Here is an 18,526-nt window from a genome sequence, read left to right as displayed (position 1 = left end):
GTGTTTTCTTATGTACTTCAAGTTGTTCTCCAACTAATTGAGGGATACCTACTAAAGATGATTTGATGATAAAGTCAACTCAAGTTTGATTGGTAAATTAGTTAATGCTGCAATAAGTACGCAATAAAAGTTCCAACGATCATACATTTGACCTGTATTTATAGTTTTCTCCATGGGCTTTTGATTAGGGTCGGCCTAATTATGACCCAATCTCCTTTAAACCTAATTACTAACTTGTTTAGATTAATTAAATGTTTAGATGGTTCTGATCGTGATTGATCGGTTTCCTCCAAGTGCGGACAATCGGGAGTGTTATTACGGTCAATATGTATCGATGGTACATATGGTACATAGGCCCCCCAAGCCTTACGCTTGAGTAAAGACCACAAGCGAAAAAGGTTTATTATCGTTTGATTCCCCTTTGGAGATATGACTGTTGACAATGAATGGGTGTGTCACCTCGTGACTTGTGCCAATGCCTTGTAAATTGTGTTGTTAGTGTTGAAATTGAATGTGTAAATTCGCATGTCCTCTGCCGTTGGATGGTGATGGATCTGACGCTCATGGGGGCACAACATGTCCCCTAGATTTTCTATAAATAGGTAAGGAAATCACATCATATAGCATCACTCATTGTGTACAATGCCATTTAGTTCATGGAGATCCGAATGTGCTTGTTTAGGTTGGTAGATTTTTCATACTTATCAAACACAGACATCCTCTAGTTGTCGAGCAAAGAGGTCTTCATGATCCCGTAGTGAATGAGAGCAAACTGGTCGTGTTAATAGTTGCAAAAGACTGATTATGGTCTTTACTTGCTCTAAAGTTATTTGCCTAGACTGTTCGATCAGGCTCATCCTATTGTTGTTTAGCTGGTCCCTACAGAGTCGGGGTTGATGGCATGGGATCTTTGCCACCCCTTTCTTGCCAGGTGATCACGTTCTTGGCTTGTAACACTTTTATCTCTTCCTCATACTTCTTTTACATTCCACTATATCCTCGTATAATTTCCCTCAAATCCATTTGATCGTCTACAACTTCCTTCAACACAATGTTGCTTGTCACATTCCTGGTGGTTACCATATGGGTTCCACAAGTTTTCGTTTTTCCCTACGGTGGGCGCCAAAATGTTTTGAGTATAGGGTTGAACGTTCACTTGAAAAAATTTCCTTGTCACGTGTTGTAATGTTATCCTATTGTTGCTCGAGTAAGTTGTTTTCCAACTTATTTGTGGTACCTACTAAAGCTGCTCCATACTAAAGTTAGCTCAAGTTTGATTGGTAAAACAATTAATGTTGTAATACATTCATAATAAAAGTCCAAACGGTTATATATTTTTCTCCATGGACTTTTGATTAGGATAACCCTTATTACAGTCCAATCCCCTTTAAAACTGATTACTGACCTGCTTAGATTAATTAGATATTTAGCTGGTTCTAATCGTGACTGATTGGTTTCCTCCACTGTCAAAGAATAAGATTTGTTATTATGGCCGATATGTACTGGTATGTATATACAATCAATTTCTTTTAAATAAAATAAATGTCTTAAATAATTAATAAATTATAGTTTTTTAGATAAAAAATAATAAACTATTTAAATATATATTTTTTAATTCTTATAATTTTACGAAGTCTTTTTTTATTATTATAATGACAATAAATTTATTATTTTTTGTTACCATAAAAAAAATAACACACATGCACATAAAACATGTGTTTTGATTAGTACAATTTAAATGTGATACCAATATTTCAAAACAATGTTTTTTTCAAATAAATCATTAATATATATATATATATATATATATATATATATATATATATATATATATATATATATATATATATATATATATATATATAAAACTCTAACGATTACATTTCATCATATTATTATTAATATTTAGTATAATTTAAATAAAATAAAAAAGTATTTAATAATACATATTATAAGTACATTATATTAATATATTTATTAATTATTTCTTAAAATAATATATTATTAATATATTCTATATTCAAATAAAATCTTAACATTATTTTAGTTGATTTTAGATAATTAAAAAAATACATACTATAGTAAGTTCATTAATAATTCAATAATTGATTTTTAATGTCATTTAATTAAATTTAAGGCACTATTTTACTTTTATTGTTTCAAATAAAAATCCTAAACCGAAACTAAATAATCAAATTATTAAAATATTTGTATTTATTGAAGAAAAACTAAATACATAAATTAACTTAAAAATACTAAAATATATATTTTTATTAAATAAAAATTAAATAATTAATTTTAAATATTAAAATATTTATATTTATTGAAAAAAATACTTAAATTAATTAAAAATATAACATATTAATGCTTAAAATCTAAATTAAATCTAAATTATTTTAAAAAATTAAATAATCATTATATGAACCTAGAAAATAGAGTATTAGAGTAGATAAGTGTATTAAAATAATGAGACGAGCATTTTATTCTTAAATATTATAATATAAGTAGAAACTTCTTCTAAAGTTTCCTTCATAATCTAAATACACTTCACCTCTCAAAAACATTGTTTCCTTCTGTTTCTTTGGCTTCTTTTTAATATCTCTCACGTTTGGGTTGTTAGTTTGACAATTAGGAGGTACCCAAACGATCACGACGTCAAGAGCTACGCATCTGACCAATCAGTTGGGTGAATTGAGTGGGTAAGTGGTTAACCCTTTCTTGCATGTCTAGGGTTCTTGATCATGCAAACTGGTTTTGTTTGCATGGATCTATAGCTTCTTTTCTTCAATTTCTAGCTTAACTTAAGTTCTAAGGTTGATTTTCCATCACAAATAGGTGATTTGTAGGGTTCTCTAGAGTTGACTTGCGATGCAAGCAAGCTGTCGAGATTTTCTTTGAGCGGTGTAGTTGATCAGAATGGGGAGCTAGATTGTTGCTTTAATCTTCAGTTTGGCATGTATGTGTGATGAATTTGGTGTTATGGTGCTGATTGAACTAAATTTAGGTTTTTGTGTGAATTAAGTTGCATGTAATTTGAATGCTTGATTGTGAAATTTGGAAAAGGATGATTATAAACTGAATTGGATGTTGTATAAAGCTATAACTGATCATACTAGATGTGAGTAATCTGTTATAAGAGTAATTAGATAGAAAGTTAAGTGAATTATACTGGTTTTAAGTTGTTTATGAGGAAGTAGGGTAGTGAAAATGAGAATTAGAAGTTAAATGCTCATTTGATTTGTTAGAGCAGTTTTGACAAGTCAAATGTGATTTGCTTGAGTCTTAAACTGGTCAAAAGGGTGTCAAAAGTGGTAGATTGGATTTTAGGTCTATAAGTTGTGATTTTAGAGGTTTTGAAGTAGGAACTTGTCCTTAAACACTTTAGATTGATGGTAGGAAGGTTTTTAATCACTTAGTCAAGTCTAATTAGGTGTATAGCATGAATTAGAATGGTTAGAAGTTGAGAAAAATAGTTATAATTGGTAAATGATGTCAGAGTTGTATAATTCTGTAGAATTTTGGTGTTGCAGATTATGCAGACTCGTTGAGTGAATGAATTTGCACAACGAGTTACCCTAACGAGATGCTCTCTGCCAGGGCATTCGCATAGCGAATAGATGCGCTGTGCGAATGGTTTGAGAGGTTTGCTCTCTGTTTGTTGATCCACATAGCGAATCAGGGGACTATGCGCCTGCTTGGGGTCTGGGACCACTTCCATTTTATTCGAATAGCGAATAGGTGCGCTCTGCGAGTGTTTGGGGAGTCTAAGCCACTGCCTAGGGTTCTCGCATAACGAATTGGGGCGCTATGTGAGGGGTTAAGGTCTTATACTATTGAGAGTTTATTCGCACAACGAACTTAGTCGTTGTGAGACTAGTTATGAGGGTGAGTCTCTGCCTGAGGATTCACACAACGAGTTGGGTCGCTGTGCGAGGAACCTCTGGATTCGCTTTGCGAGGTTGTGCACTGAGCGAATGATGCATTGTTTGATTCAAATGATGCATTGTATTATATTGGATGATGTATAAATATATGTTGGATTATATGAGTATCAAAGAGTATAGTTATGAATTCAATTGGAAACAAAGTATGATTTCAAAGTGGAAATCTCTCGGTGAGATAAACGTGTGTTTGGAATGAATACAGGGAGCTTAGTATTAGGGGTTATCCTAACACTTTAATTATCTTTCATTTTCATATAGAGAGGATTGATTCATAAGGTGAAAATAGTAGGAGGTCCTAGTATAGATGCTACTTGGAGGTCTATTGCATGGTAACGGACTTACCTTCTGTGTGTGGTAGGGTGAAACCCATGGCAATGACTTTGCAAAGTAGTAGAGGCCAACATAAGTGCACAACCTACTATAGCTCAGTATTCATTCCATGTCCGGACGGTCAAGTCTATGTCATAACATGTTACGATGTTTGTACTATTTTAATTTGCTTGAATAATTAAATGAATGGTATATGTTGTATTATTGTTTGAATTCTTTTATATTTAGCTCACCCTATTGTTTGTGTTGTGCTTTGTATGTGTTTGATGTTTTTTTCCTTGCAATGATCGTCGTGTGAGTATGAACACAGGGAGATGTGGTGTCCTTGGAGCAGGATTTGAATGGAACAACGCGACGACTTAGATTAGTTTTATCTAGTATTGTGTATAGTTTTAAAATACTCTCTTGTATATAAAATTTTAAATTTTATAGTTATTTTGAATTACTGTAAAGTTAATACTTTATTTACTAAGTCTCTAATTGTTTTATTGTATTATTTCTACGACTACTATTATATGATTATGATTATATATTAAGATGTTACAATCATTATTTTATTTTTTTTATAAAAATAAAATAAAAAATATTAATAATTAAAAACAGTAAAATATCTGTACTTATTAAATTAAATTAAATTTGCTAAAAAAATTAAAATATTTGTTATATATTAAAGAAAAATTAAATACTTAAATTAATATAAAAACTGAAATATCTATATTTTGAAGTTTTTACTTTAAAATAAAATATTTTTAAAAATGAATAAAATAAGGAAAAATTAAAATGATATAATTGAAAAGCAATATGAATTTTTCATTTTACAGTTGTTCAAAGAAATACAGCTAGAAATTCGTTCATCCTGCACAAAAAAATTAGTTTTTTTCGTTAATAAATTGGAAATAGGTTATCTGAAAAAAATGAAAAAAAAAAGAAGTATATTAAAGAAAACGTGGGAGTTAGATTGGGAAGTTTTTTACTCAATAAAAGAAAATCCTCTGAATCCAGTGTGCACAAAGATAGCTGACAACTTTTTTTTTTTCTGTTTTAATTTTTTTTATATTTTTATTTTCTATCTCCGGTTCCAAAAAACATCTAGTTCGTGTCCTCTATATAAATATACATCCAAACACACCCTGCACTTCTCAATTGCAAATTTTCTTCCCCAAATCGTAGATCTACGATAGCACCTTTCACCCGAGGTATTCCCCTTCAATCTCTTCGATTTCCTTTTCATGTTTTCGTACATTCCTAGATCTGCATATTCCCCCACCCCCGCTTCTCGCCCCGATTCGCTTCTCGCTTTTTGCACGAGCACATTAGGGTTTCCTTTTGATGAGATCAGATCTAGATATATAGCATGCATTCGTATTGCGCAGCTCGCTGAATCTTTTGTTTGTTTTTAGGTTAAATGCGGGTGATACATAATTCTCCGCAGCCTTGTAATTGATGCATTGTTGCTTTGTTTTTTATTTATTCGAATGAGGTTTTGTTTATGTGGTACTGTTTGATGCATGTAGCTATGTCCTTTTAGGATCGGAAAGTTGAGCCAGTGCAAATTGGTTGGTTGTTCTAGAATGTTTTTGAGTAAACTGGTGATTTTAGTTAGCATAGATTGAAAAGGTGTTAATGTTGGCTTGCTTGTGTGAATGAAAAGTGTTTTTAATTTATTATTTTTTGTTGATATGGACTTTGTTATTTGATGAATTGCACTATGACGCTGAGAGATTTAGAAGTGCAAAACTTTTTGGGCCCTTGCTGGTTATCCTCTTACAGATGCTTTTTGAATATTTTGTGCAGGCTAAACTGGTGTAGTGTGGTACGATGGGAGGTGGATTTAGGGTGCTTCACTTAGTTAGGCCGTTTCTATCGTTTCTTCCCGAGGTTCAAACTGCTGATAGGAAAGTTCCATTTAGAGAAAAGGTCATATATACTGTGATCTCTCTCTTCATTTTCCTGGTTTGTAGTCAACTTCCTCTATATGGGATTCACTCAACAACAGGTGCGGATCCATTCTATTGGATGCGTGTTATTCTCGCTTCAAACCGTGGAACTGTCATGGAGCTCGGAATCACTCCCATTGTGACTTCTGGGCTGGTGATGCAACTTCTGGCTGGGTCGAAAATTATTGAAGTCGACAACAACGTACGGGAGGATCGAGCACTATTGTAAGTCTCTTTCTTTGTACTTACATCGCTCTTGTTGATCATGTTATTTTTTTTCCTCCCTGTGTAATTCTATCTGATTTTAGCTTTTGTAGCTTCGTGATGAATCCCTTCATTTAACTGTTTCAAATAAAACTTTAATATTTATTGTTTTCCAATATTTCTCATCGTTGGCACGACTCTAGTTTGGCATATTTTCTTATATACTTTATATTTAGTTAACTTCCTTTTCTTTCTCAGAAACGGAGCGCAGAAGCTTCTTGGTATTTTGATAGCTGTCGGTGAGGCTGTTGCCTATGTTCTTTCAGGGATGTATGGTAGTGTGGGACAACTTGGAGTAGGCAATGCCATCCTCATCATCATCCAGCTCTGTTTTGCGGGTATAATTGTGATTTGTCTAGATGAGCTTCTCCAAAAAGGATATGGTCTGGGGTCTGGAATTTCCCTATTCATAGCAACTAATATCTGGTAAATTTTTACTCTTCCTCAATGTGATATTTCCAACTTTTGTTCTATAGTGTTTTTGTTGTGTTCTAGCAACTGCTAACCGGATATTTAACATTTTATCAAATAATTAAAAGAATTCTGTTGTCATTTTTCAGTGAAAACATTATATGGAAGGCATTTAGCCCCACCACCATTAATAGTGGACGTGGAGCTGAATTTGAAGGTGCTGTTATTGCTCTGTTCCATTTGTTGATAACTAGAACAGACAAGGTCCGGGCTCTTCGTGAGGCATTTTACCGCCAGAATCTTCCGAATGTGACAAATTTGCTTGCTACTGTCTTGATCTTCCTAATTGTAATTTATTTCCAAGGTTTCCGTGTTGTCTTGCCTGTAAGGTCAAAGAATGCTCGTGGACAGCAGGGTTCATATCCAATCAAACTATTTTATACCTCCAACATGCCCATTATTCTTCAGTCTGCTCTCGTTTCCAATCTCTACTTCATCTCCCAGGTAACTGTTTTTTTATGATAGGTTGGAGTTAATGTTCTTGGATTTACTGTTTTAACAATCTATTGTTCAACTTGCTCAGCTGCTCCATCGTAAGTACAGTGGCAACTTCTTTGTAGATCTATTGGGAAAATGGAAGGAATCTGAATATGGAGGTGGTCAGTCTGTACCTGTGGGGGGAATTGCGTACTATATCACTGCACCTTCCAGGTAAGAGAATTAGTAACAAATTCAAGTTAAGTGCTATTTATGCTATATATACTTATATAAGATAAATTGTCAGTCAGTTATGTACTGCATATGTCTGTCATTCGATAACCTAACTAGTATTTTGCCTTATATCTCTCGCAGCTTAGCTGATATGGCGGCCAATCCCTTCCATGCCCTGTTCTATCTCGTGTTTATGCTTTCAGCCTGTGCCTTGTTCTCTAAAACATGGATTGAAGTCTCTGGTTCATCTGCTAGAGATGTTGCCAAGCAGCTGAAGGTATTGACTAGCATTCATTTTTCATATAATTTCCCATTGACTGGATATCTATCTTAAGCAGCAAAATATTTGCCAGTCTTGGGTTTTAGCTACCTTTAGAAGCAATAATGTTTTGAAACAAGTTTTGAGCCTGAACCCAGCTCTTTTTGTGAGGTTTTAAACTAGCATAAATTTTTAATTTAACTTTAAATTAAAGGTTGGGGCCAATTGACATGGAGAGTCATGACTAATTGCAGATTGTAAATTTTTGCTGGTTTTTGTATCCTGGAACTTTTAGGTGGTCATAATCTCTAATTGGTAAAAATAGTGGTTGTGGAATGCCCCAATCTCCTGGAATTACTCCCAAGTAAGGAAGCAGGCACAATTGGCTTGTGCTTTTACTTTGACTTGTTCGGAATCCAAGTTTGTTGGGAGGAAAAATGCATATTCATGGAAATTCATCTGTATTTAGATATCAGACAAATGTACTTGTTACTTTGGCAACAATTTCTGGTGTCATAATATATGTTTTGAATATGCAGGAACAACAAATGGTGATGCCTGGACACCGTGAGTCAAACTTGCAGAAAGAACTGAATCGATACATTCCCACTGCTGCAGCATTTGGAGGCATGTGTATCGGTGCCTTGACAGTGTTGGCAGATTTTATGGGCGCCATTGGTTCAGGAACTGGAATATTGCTTGCAGTAACGATCATCTATCAGTACTTTGAGACATTTGAGAAGGAGAGAGCAAGTGAGCTTGGCTTCTTTGGTTTCTGAGTTCTGCTAAGGGAATTAAGTTGGTGACTTCTGAGTTTTCCCACACACCCTTGTTCGAGGGTTCATATACTTCTTAGGACGGTTAACCTGCAAGGGAGGACATAGACTAGTTTATTATTATTTTTTGTTTTTTTTTTTTTTTTTTGTATTTTTCTCCTGTTAACATTTTTGCACTTCCTTGAAATATACTTGTGTTTATCATTGAATTTATGTTGAAGTCTGACTCCAAGGTACCTTCGATATTGAAAGTGGAAATCGCCTAGTAATATATTATATGCCGAAGCTGATATTAATAGGTTTTTACTTACTGCATTCATCTTCATTGAAGAAAAGTTTGAATTGCCCTAGAGAAAAGTTCATGTAAAATGTTCAAAAAATTTTAAAAATATCTTTTTAATTTTATTTTAAAAAAAATCTGAAATCACGGCTACCCTGTCTTGAAATCTTTTTGTAGTAAATGATAGTGTGCTTAGGGATGATAATGAGAGTGGCTTTTTGCTGCCAAGCCATCATCATCTTCCAAATCTCAAATTAAATGTTCATTGTGCTTACAATCTAAAGAAGCTCAGTATTAACTAAAGTCTAAAAAAGTTACACATCTCTCACCTTCCAATCTAACGTTCATATAATTCAAATGTGAAATTTTTAATATGCTTTTCTAGTGTGAAATTTGGGAAATACTCATTTAAGATTTTACAACTAGGAAATTAATAATATTATTTTGGTTTAAACAGAATAAAGATATTATATATCAGCTTATCCAAAAAAATTTAATTCTATAGGCAATTTGGACTTTTCACACGTGATAAATATGATTTAGGTGTAGGAAATGGAAGACAAAAGAATGAGTTTGTCTTGAATTTTTATAAATATGATTTTATTTGATTTTGATTCTGGTTGTTATATATTTGAACATTTAAAATATAATTTTAATCACAACGTTGTGAAAATTAAAGATGGGAAAATAGATGCTCTGACAAGCAACTCAGTAGTATTTGTACGACTTTAACCATTTGTTTTGGTTTGCTTACAAAAGTAAAGAATTTTTTATATTTAATTTTAGATACAATGATATGATAAACAAATTATATTATAAAAAACATATATATCGTTTATATTTTCATTGTATTATTTTTATTTTAAAAATATACTAATTATTTTATAAAATAGATTAACTTCTAAGTTTATTGTCAATTAATAAACAAATTCGATTAAAAATTGTCTAGTTTTAGTTTTACATCACATTTTTTTTTTAATTTCACTTATTTTGACAACTTTTAAATCAATTTTAATCAATTAGGTTATCATAACTTCAATTAAAATAAAATTATATAATAATAAAGGATTATCTTTTGATCTCATAGAAGAACTGAGGGAAGAATTATTGTAATTCAAAGAATCTATGACAAAGTTAAAGAATAAACATTTGGAAGAACAAATCTCCTTGAGGTTCATGATGTTCGATGAAGATAGAAATTCAAGAGATATGAAGATCATGACTTGGAACATAGTTATACAATAATTTAGGCAATTAAAATTTTCTAAAGATTTCAAACATTTTAATTTTTCGTGTTTTTTGTGTTCTTTGTTTAAATTGTGTTTTTCTGCATTTAATTCATGAAATATTATTTTTTTTTATGTTTTTCTGTTAATTATAGTCTTAATTAACTTTTTGTCTTTTTCTTGCATGCGTTTTGTTGTTTGAAGGACAATCAGTTTAGTTGTTTTTTTTTTGTTGAACTGCCAAATTAAATAAATAATAATGGATCCAAGTCAAAAAGAAAAAACATACTGAGAAAAATAGGAAGAGAAAGTAAGGATCCAAGAATATAAAAAAATTGTAGAGTACAACATAAATTATTATGTTGCATTATTGTTTATGATTTCTAATATGTTAAATTATATTTAGTGTTGGTTTAGAGTCTTTGCGTTCTCTCATTTGACTCTTTTTGGTAGTCCTATAATTTTATAATTTTATTATTTTGTGTCTTTTAAAAATTCCTTGAAGTTCGTCTAGAGTTTTGTATTTTTTTTTATCTCTTGAATCAAGATTTATATGTCGTAACAGTTTTCACATTGTTTGTTCACTCTTTTCTTAAGTTACTGGAGTTATCTAACAAGCACTAATTGGAATTTGAGTGAAAAAAGACAAGACAATACTTAAAAAAAAGCCTATAAGTGTGATATATGAGTGGAATTTGAGTGAAACACTTAGAAAAGTGGTGAGGTCCTAAATACATTTATATTATTATACTAACATTTTCTTGCAAGACATGACTTCTTCCTAAAATATTGATCCTCTATCACCTAAGACTGCAACAATTATGGTTGCACTAGAGAAACTAAACTTACAAATGGCTTAAATGTAACAACACTGTCAATTGTAGTTTGAAAGACTCCAAAAGTCTAATGAACATGTGAGTGTGAGATTGGAGGGAGTGGAAAGAATGAAAAGGAGACACGATGATTCAGATCGTTATTCTCATAATGATGAAGAAAAACATGTTTTTAAACCAAACAAGGGCCAAAAACGAGAAGAGTTTGAGAACCACACGCCTGGGAGGGATAATGATGAAGAGGATCATGGTTTTAGACCAAGGCAAGGGTAGAGACGAGAAGATTTTAGGAACCACATGCCTAGAAGAGATAAGATGCAGAGTAAGATTGTTATCCCTAAATTTAATAGAGCTATGACCTGGAGGCCTACATGGCATGATAAATGAAGCTTAACCAAATCTTCAACTCTTTTGATTATGAGGATGATGTAAGGATCTTTTGGCATCCTTAGAGTTTAAAGGTGATAGCGTTTGATTTTACGTGTTTTTGTGTATATATTTTGTGTACAAATGAACTTCTTCATAGCTTTTACCTTGTTTTATCCTCAAGTTTAATGTGTTTTCTATTTTTCTTGTGTTTTACCTCTAATCTCTTTGCTTGAGTGTGTGAAATAAATGAATAGGAAGCAATTCTAGTGGAGGAAAAGAAACAAGAACTCAAGGAAACATGTTTAGGGACAATAAAAGATCAATTTGAAGCAAATACCTATGTTGGACGCCTTTGGAATTGCACAAGAACTTGAATTTTAAAATGTTGTCAAAACTGCCTAGGGCTGAGCGCCACTTTCCAGCACTGAGCGCCATACTTACAGAGAACTTCCAATGATTCTAGCACTGAGCGCCACTTTCTACCGTTGAGCGATTATGTTCCAAAGAGCATAGCGCTGAGTGTCGGACCCTCAGCATTGAGCAGTGACGATGCTGATGTGTCAAAATGGGTTATTTAAACATGAGTCTCACGATTTTTTGGGCATTCTTCTCCTCCTAGACTTCATTCTTCACCAAGAGAGATTGAGAGAGGCCTTGGGAGGTTGTTTGGGGTGTTGGGAAGCTCTCTCACTCCTCCTTGGGTCTTCAAGCTTCACCAATGGTGATTTTGCCCCTTTTAGGTTGTGGAAGAAGATGGGTCACAGACTGGAGATGAAATTGCGAAGGGAAGGCACAAATGGAGCATGGAGCAACTACCAAGAACCTTGGAAAAGGCTGTGCATCTTCTCTTTGGTTCCAATTTCTTTCTTATCTCTTCAATTTTGTAGAACCCTAAGTTCTCTACCATGGAATTCGTTGTAAAACATGGAATTCTTATGTATTTTGTGATGTTAAGGATATATGTTTTTCCAATTCATGTTAGTATTCAATTTTTATGCTTAATGCTTGCTTGGAATTGATCAACCATGCATGAATTTTGGTTCTTGATGTATTGAGAAATATGATTGAACCTAGAATTGAATTATGGAATGAAGAGTTGTCATGTGTTGCACAAGTCCCTTGGGAGAGAACGATATTTATCACTTGCTACGCTGCGACCAGTGCACTTGCCGTTGGTGTTGCAGTAAAAAAGTTTTTGGCACCGTTGTTGGGGATTTATGTTCTAACACAAGGCAATTTGGGCATATGTGACTCTTTTAGACTTTGTTTTGAATTTTCCTTTTGAATGTTGTTTTGTGTGCAGATTGCTTTAGTTTTTAAGACTTTCCATTGATTTAGTTTGAACTTAATGTCTGTCTTGGGGTACACCTTAGAGCTTGATGTAGTTATTGAAAGTTCTTAGGGATGAGATTTCAGTAGGGAACTAACTAAATAAAACCAGATGATTGACCATCTCACCTTAATGGGAAAAGTAAAGTTTCCATGGTCAGTAGTGTGATTCAAGTGTGAGAGAAGTTATTTTTAAAAAGGGAGCATGAGTAACAATTGTAAATTGGTGTTGGTTGATGTGATGCATTCTTGTATAGATGTCATCTATAAAAGAAAAAGAAAGAGAAAAATACAAAAAGAAAAGGAAAAAGAAAATATATGAATAAGGTGACTGCAAGTTGGTGTTTGGTTGTTCTAGTTTACAAATAAAAGAGAGTATAATGATAAAATTGTAAAAATGATGTGATTGCTCTCTTTGCTTATTCACATTACCTTGATACACCAATTTCCTTATTTGCCTTGTCCAAACATCAAATAAAGCCTTTGTTGTGTTGGTACGCTTTGATAATTCTTGGCTCTTGAAATGAAAAGCAAAGTCAAATTGTGTGCTATTAGAGATAGATGAGAGCATGAGACACCCTTATACATTAGTGTGCTTGAGTGAAAACACTTTTTCTAGTGAAAATTGGTTCCTTTGGTTGATCAATGAAAACATCTTTGTCATGATTGTTAGTCTCTCCAAAAACATGTACATTTATTCTTGTAATATTTGCATTGTGAGCATCATAGCTAAGGATTTAAAACTTTATACATATTCTCATTGGATTAGTTATGAAAGAAGAACATTTATTGTGTAGAGGCCTAGTTGGACCTTACTATGATTTCCTATGTGTTAGACTTCTATCTCGGAAGATCGTCTACAACTTTTCTTCTTGGTGAATTAGACTTTTTGTGTGGACACTTGTTCTTTCCGACTTAGGGTTTTTATCCTAGCATTTGTTGTTTGTTTTACATTCTACGAGACTTCTTTGTTTCATGTTGTTTGGTTAAAGCTTGTGTTGTCTTAACCAAGAACATATACCAAACCTAGGTTCGTCCACTTCCAATTTCAACGAACAAGCAATCAAATTTCTCAACTTTGATAGCACCATTCAAAGTTAATCGAAAACAAAAACTTTTACCCATTTTATAAAAATACTTTATGTTCAATAAAAGCGAACACCACAAATCACCAATGGTTACATCATTTTCAATATAACCATTTTTTATTTCAATTTCCGATTACAAAGAAAATAAGTTCTTCCCATAGAAACCCAAAGCTCCTCACTAATGTGCACCCAGATTAGCAACAACTCTAATATATGTTCCCTATCACACCGACTATACGATAATAACATGTAAAAGTCACAAACACAAACAAGCTAGGGTGGGATGATTTAAACAAAACTTTAACCAACAATAAACATTACAAATAATAAAATATCATCTCAACCAAGCCATTACAACCAATCACCTGATATCACATAACCAACCACAACGTCTATGTCTTACACAACATCACACAAAATCCATATGTTGTGCAGCACAAGAGATCCACCACCAATATCATCATAACCTTTGCACGTTGCTTACCATCCAAACCAAATTACTCCTAGAGTCAAACTAACTCTTCCTTCCTACTTTCTTAAAGTCTCCAAACAAAGTCTACTTAATGCTACTCCTCCACGAGTCTTATGGGAAAAGTCTAAAACTGACAAAGCTACATCGATTCCACTACTCTTCATTTCTCTCCTAGAGAGACTTATAGTCAAAGAACACATGGTCAACTCATAAAACTCCCCCCACCTCTTGTTGAGACCTACATGTTTCTCCATTGAACTTACAATACATGCACGCGTTTCATCCCATCATAACATATATAACATATGTTTGACCCAAGAAAAATATTTACATGAGATAAAATAAATAATAGATAGTAATATGTACTTATATCATTATTATTATATTAAAATGTTGTGATAGCTTATTTAGTTAGTAAAAGACTTGTGTTGTAGGGTGAGTGTTGGGTTGCCATGCAACAACCCAAGTATATTAGCAAGTATATTAGGTAGTTTGTAATATAACAAGTGTCGTACCCACAAAGTTATGACAAAAAACACTATGTTCTCACTATCTTGATCTTTAATGGAAAGTAATGATAATTGTGATACGTAGAAAACATATTTTGTTTTGTGAAAATAATGTGAAATATGTTGGAAAATAGTTTGGATTAGTAAGCGAATGACATTTAGTTGATCAAACTGTGTTAAAGTTTGACTCCACCACTTTTCTTTTTAGGGTTTTCCTTCTACATTGTGGTGACACCCTTAACCTATAAATAAAGGTGTTTTCACTACTGTATTTCCACTTTTAATATTAGTAATGAAACGTTACCAAAATATTAAGTCATTAAAATACTCTCTTAAGTTAAGGCTAGAACATCCCATGTGGTCTCCTTTATCCACTTTCTTCTAAGAGTTGGCCTAACGTCTCTAAAAGCACCATCAAACACCACTCCACCATCACCAAATCACTAAAACCCTAAGCATCCTTCCCATTTACACCATTGCTTCAACACCTTCATTATCATAGCATCTCTTCATACTTTGGTCTAGCCAAGCTTGATAGGATACTATCGTAACCATAACTTAATTTAATAGAAGAATCAATAGCTTTATATATATATATATATATATATATATATATATATATATATATATATATATATGTATGTATGTATGTATGTATATGTATAACCACCATTGGTTAGTCATTTAGTGAGCTAACGCAACCTGACTCACTTATTAACGAGTTAAAAAAATTGAACCCGGCCTGACCCACTACGGGTTGATTCACTGGCTCATTTTATTATATGTTTTTTTAAAATAAAAAAGTTTATAGTTTTTTTTTTAGGTTTAAACCCTTTTTTGGTTCCTAAGTTAAGTTTTGATGTTCAGTTTAGTCTCCGTTTTTTAAAATGTCAACCTTTAGTCCCTATGATATGAAAAATGTATCATATCAGTCCTCATGACAACACTTAATGAACAATAAATCACAAGTTTTCATACCTAGGTATCCAATATTTTGTGATTTGTTAACATAAGGTGTTATGAACAACAAATCACTTAATGAAAAACTTGTGATTTGTTAACGAATAAGACTGATTTGATACATTTTTCATATCATAGGGACTAAAGGTTAACATTTTTAAAAGCGGGGACTAAACTGAACATCAGAACTTAACTTAGGGACCAAAAAAGGGTTTAAACCTTTTTTTTTAATTCAAATCTAAATAAATTTCACACTGAAAAGATGTTAAACTCCAAAAATAATTCAAAATAAATAAAAAATATTATCATACAATCCAAGCGTAATCCAAAAACATATACAAAAGGCGAATAAATAAGTTTTTAATATAGATAATTTTTGTATCACTTATCCATTTATAATATTAGAGTCTTGAATAGATAATTTTATAATATTTTTCTCTCTTGAAACATCTTTTTCTTTATCACCATCTACAATATAATAAAAAAAGTAATAACTAATAATATTGGAATAAAAAATAAAAAAATAATTAAATTAAATTAAGTGGGTTGGTGAGTCAACCCAACTCATCACGGGTTCAACCCAATGAACCGGTTTCTAAACGAGTCAGGTTGAAAACTAATCCACATAAAAAAGCTACATTTTTTTCAAATCCAACCCGACTCAAATTCGTGGTAGACCGAATTGACTTATAGATTTTGAGAGAACTAATATGAGTGAAAATTTCATTTGTTGTTAGAAAAAAAAATTTCACTCGTAAAATTTTTAAGCTATCTTGAGAGTGACTTAATCATTAAGGGTGTGTTCTTTTGGAGGAGATGATTTGTGGGAGAGTGAGTGGATGGATTTGAGAGGATTTGAAGGTAAATTTTTTGTTGTTTTTTTGAGTAGATTTGAGAGTAATTGAGAGTGAATTTGAAAGTAAAATTTATAAGAATTAGTGTAAGATTTGATTGATGTGATAGATAAAAAAAATGATTTAATTGGTAAAAATTAAAGATTACCAAAATACCCCTATTTATTAAAGTAATATAAAATAATAATTATTAAAATTATATTTAATTGTAGAAATATTTATAAAAAGTAAAATTTAAAATTAATTATTAAAGTAAATTTTAAAAATGTAAAAAGATTATAAATTAGTAAAATAAAAATTATTATTATTATTGTTACTATTATTATTATAAAAGTAAAAATATAAAAAATATAAAATATAATAAGGGTAAAAATGAAAATTTGCTTTAAATCATCGCAAATCATCGCATATATGCGATGATTGAAAAAGAGAGCTATTTCTCAAATTTTCTGTTTTCCTTCCTCGCTGATCTATGCAATGGAACACGCATAATTCTTCATTTCCATCTCTGCAAACAGTAAATCATCTCCATTCCTCTCAAGCGAACAGGCGCTAAGGGTCTTTCTTACATATAAAGCTCTATTTGAGTTTAATATTACAATGACAATTTTGTATAGTTCAAGGGTCTTTCTTCTTATTTTGTATAATTAATAGGAAATTTCTGCCAACATCCCTCCCCATCTTTTATTCCTGCACCCCCATTATTCCCCTGTTAAAATTAATAAAAAAATATGATAGTGTAAGTTTGTGTTTTATTTTAGTTTCGGATTATCTAATAAGTAGATATTATAGATTATACTTTGTAATGTATATTTGCATTTTGAACTTTAGAATCCGTAATACAAATTTATATTTAGGATTATATGAAAATCTTAAAGATATTTTTAAATACAAGTTATATTTCAGATTATATAATTTATAAGTTAAATTTATATTTTTTATTATACAATACATAATACAAATTTAAAAGACAACAGTTGGTACAAATGTTTTTGATAAGAGATACTAAGTAGTTTCACTAAAACTATAAGGGTGCAGAAAGAAAACTAGGAAGAAATCTCCCAAATTATGCCATGGCTTATCTTTTTAGGAAAAAACTATGTATCTTGGACTGTATAACATCTTGAAGGCCTTTTCTTCCTGCACCCTTATATTTTTCAGAACTGAACTTTTGAAATAACATTTACACAATAGCTTTCTAGAATACAAAAAGTATAAATAAAATTATTGGCACAACTTTTATAGAACATATATGATATTTTCCAAAATGAATTTTTCAGAATCAACTTTTTGGAAGAAGCTTTTTGAAATACATAAAATGTGTTCAGAAACAAGTTTTCTGTCTCTTCTTCCCTTGTTGTGCTACACATGAAAGACTATTTTTCTTTCTCTCTGTGGAGAGCATCTTCACAAAAAAAAAAAAAAAAAATTAAAAAATCTTAATTAGTTTATTTTCTTATTGGTTTCTTTTGAGTGAAAACTTTCTTATTTGTAAAATACAAATGCTATTTATCTTGATAAAATTTAATATTCAGTGAAGACTATTAAATGCATCCTATGATACCTAGTGAGATTTGAATTTAAAATAGAACTAGCTACATCGATCTCAACTCTCAAGGTATCTTTATTAAATATTCAAATTAAAAGTTCAATATTTCAAAATGACCCGACAAATTTATTTACATTCCTAAATATTAGGAGATTATTTAATCTACAAAGAAATTGATGAGCCCTTAAATTTCTAGAAAAATAAAGAAAAAACAATAAAACATATTTTTTAATTGAAACAAGCTGGTTTCATTGATTGTCCTATATATTTGTACTAGAATCCCAAGATTCTGAATGCAGACATATAATAAGTCGTCTTCATCATCTTTAACTCTCAACCTCATATATATGTGTATTCCTATATTCAATACATACAGGTTAAACAAAACCCTATACCTTAAAAAATTCAATCAATGTTGTGTTTTG

General features: G+C 31.6%; 1 protein-coding gene across 1 annotated transcript; it reads left to right on the top strand.

Moving 5' to 3' along the window:
* Window positions 1–5,330: 5,330 nt before the first annotated feature.
* LOC106778146 (protein transport protein Sec61 subunit alpha) lies at window positions 5,331–8,917 on the top strand. Its single transcript, XM_014666064.2, has 7 exons — window positions 5,331–5,470; window positions 6,069–6,436; window positions 6,674–6,901; window positions 7,036–7,390; window positions 7,470–7,597; window positions 7,739–7,874; window positions 8,396–8,917. The coding sequence occupies exons 2-7, from the start codon at window positions 6,093–6,095 to the stop codon at window positions 8,633–8,635; spliced, it is 1,431 nt and encodes a 476-aa protein (XP_014521550.1). The 5' UTR covers window positions 5,331–5,470; window positions 6,069–6,092; the 3' UTR covers window positions 8,636–8,917.
* Window positions 8,918–18,526: the final 9,609 nt, after the last annotated feature.

The sequence above is a fragment of the Vigna radiata genome, unplaced genomic scaffold (genome assembly GCF_000741045.1).
Source record: "Vigna radiata var. radiata cultivar VC1973A unplaced genomic scaffold, Vradiata_ver6 scaffold_214, whole genome shotgun sequence".
Lineage (NCBI taxonomy): Eukaryota > Viridiplantae > Streptophyta > Magnoliopsida > Fabales > Fabaceae > Vigna > Vigna radiata.
The sequence above is the reverse complement of the archived record's forward strand: the minus strand, read 5'-3'. Positions and strand labels throughout refer to the sequence as shown.

What these genes read in the sequence shown, in the direction of transcription:
- LOC106778146 (XM_014666064.2), top strand. Translation starts at nt 6,093, where the DNA reads ATGGGAGGTGGATTTAGGGTGCTTCACTTAGTTAGGCCGTTTCTATCG. An exon ending in TTCATAGCAACTAATATCTG is followed by an intron (nt 6,902 to 7,035) that starts GTAAATTTTTAC and finishes GTCATTTTTCAG; the next exon opens with TGAAAACATTATATGGAAGG. An exon ending in TATATCACTGCACCTTCCAG is followed by an intron (nt 7,598 to 7,738) that starts GTAAGAGAATTA and finishes TATCTCTCGCAG; the next exon opens with CTTAGCTGATATGGCGGCCA.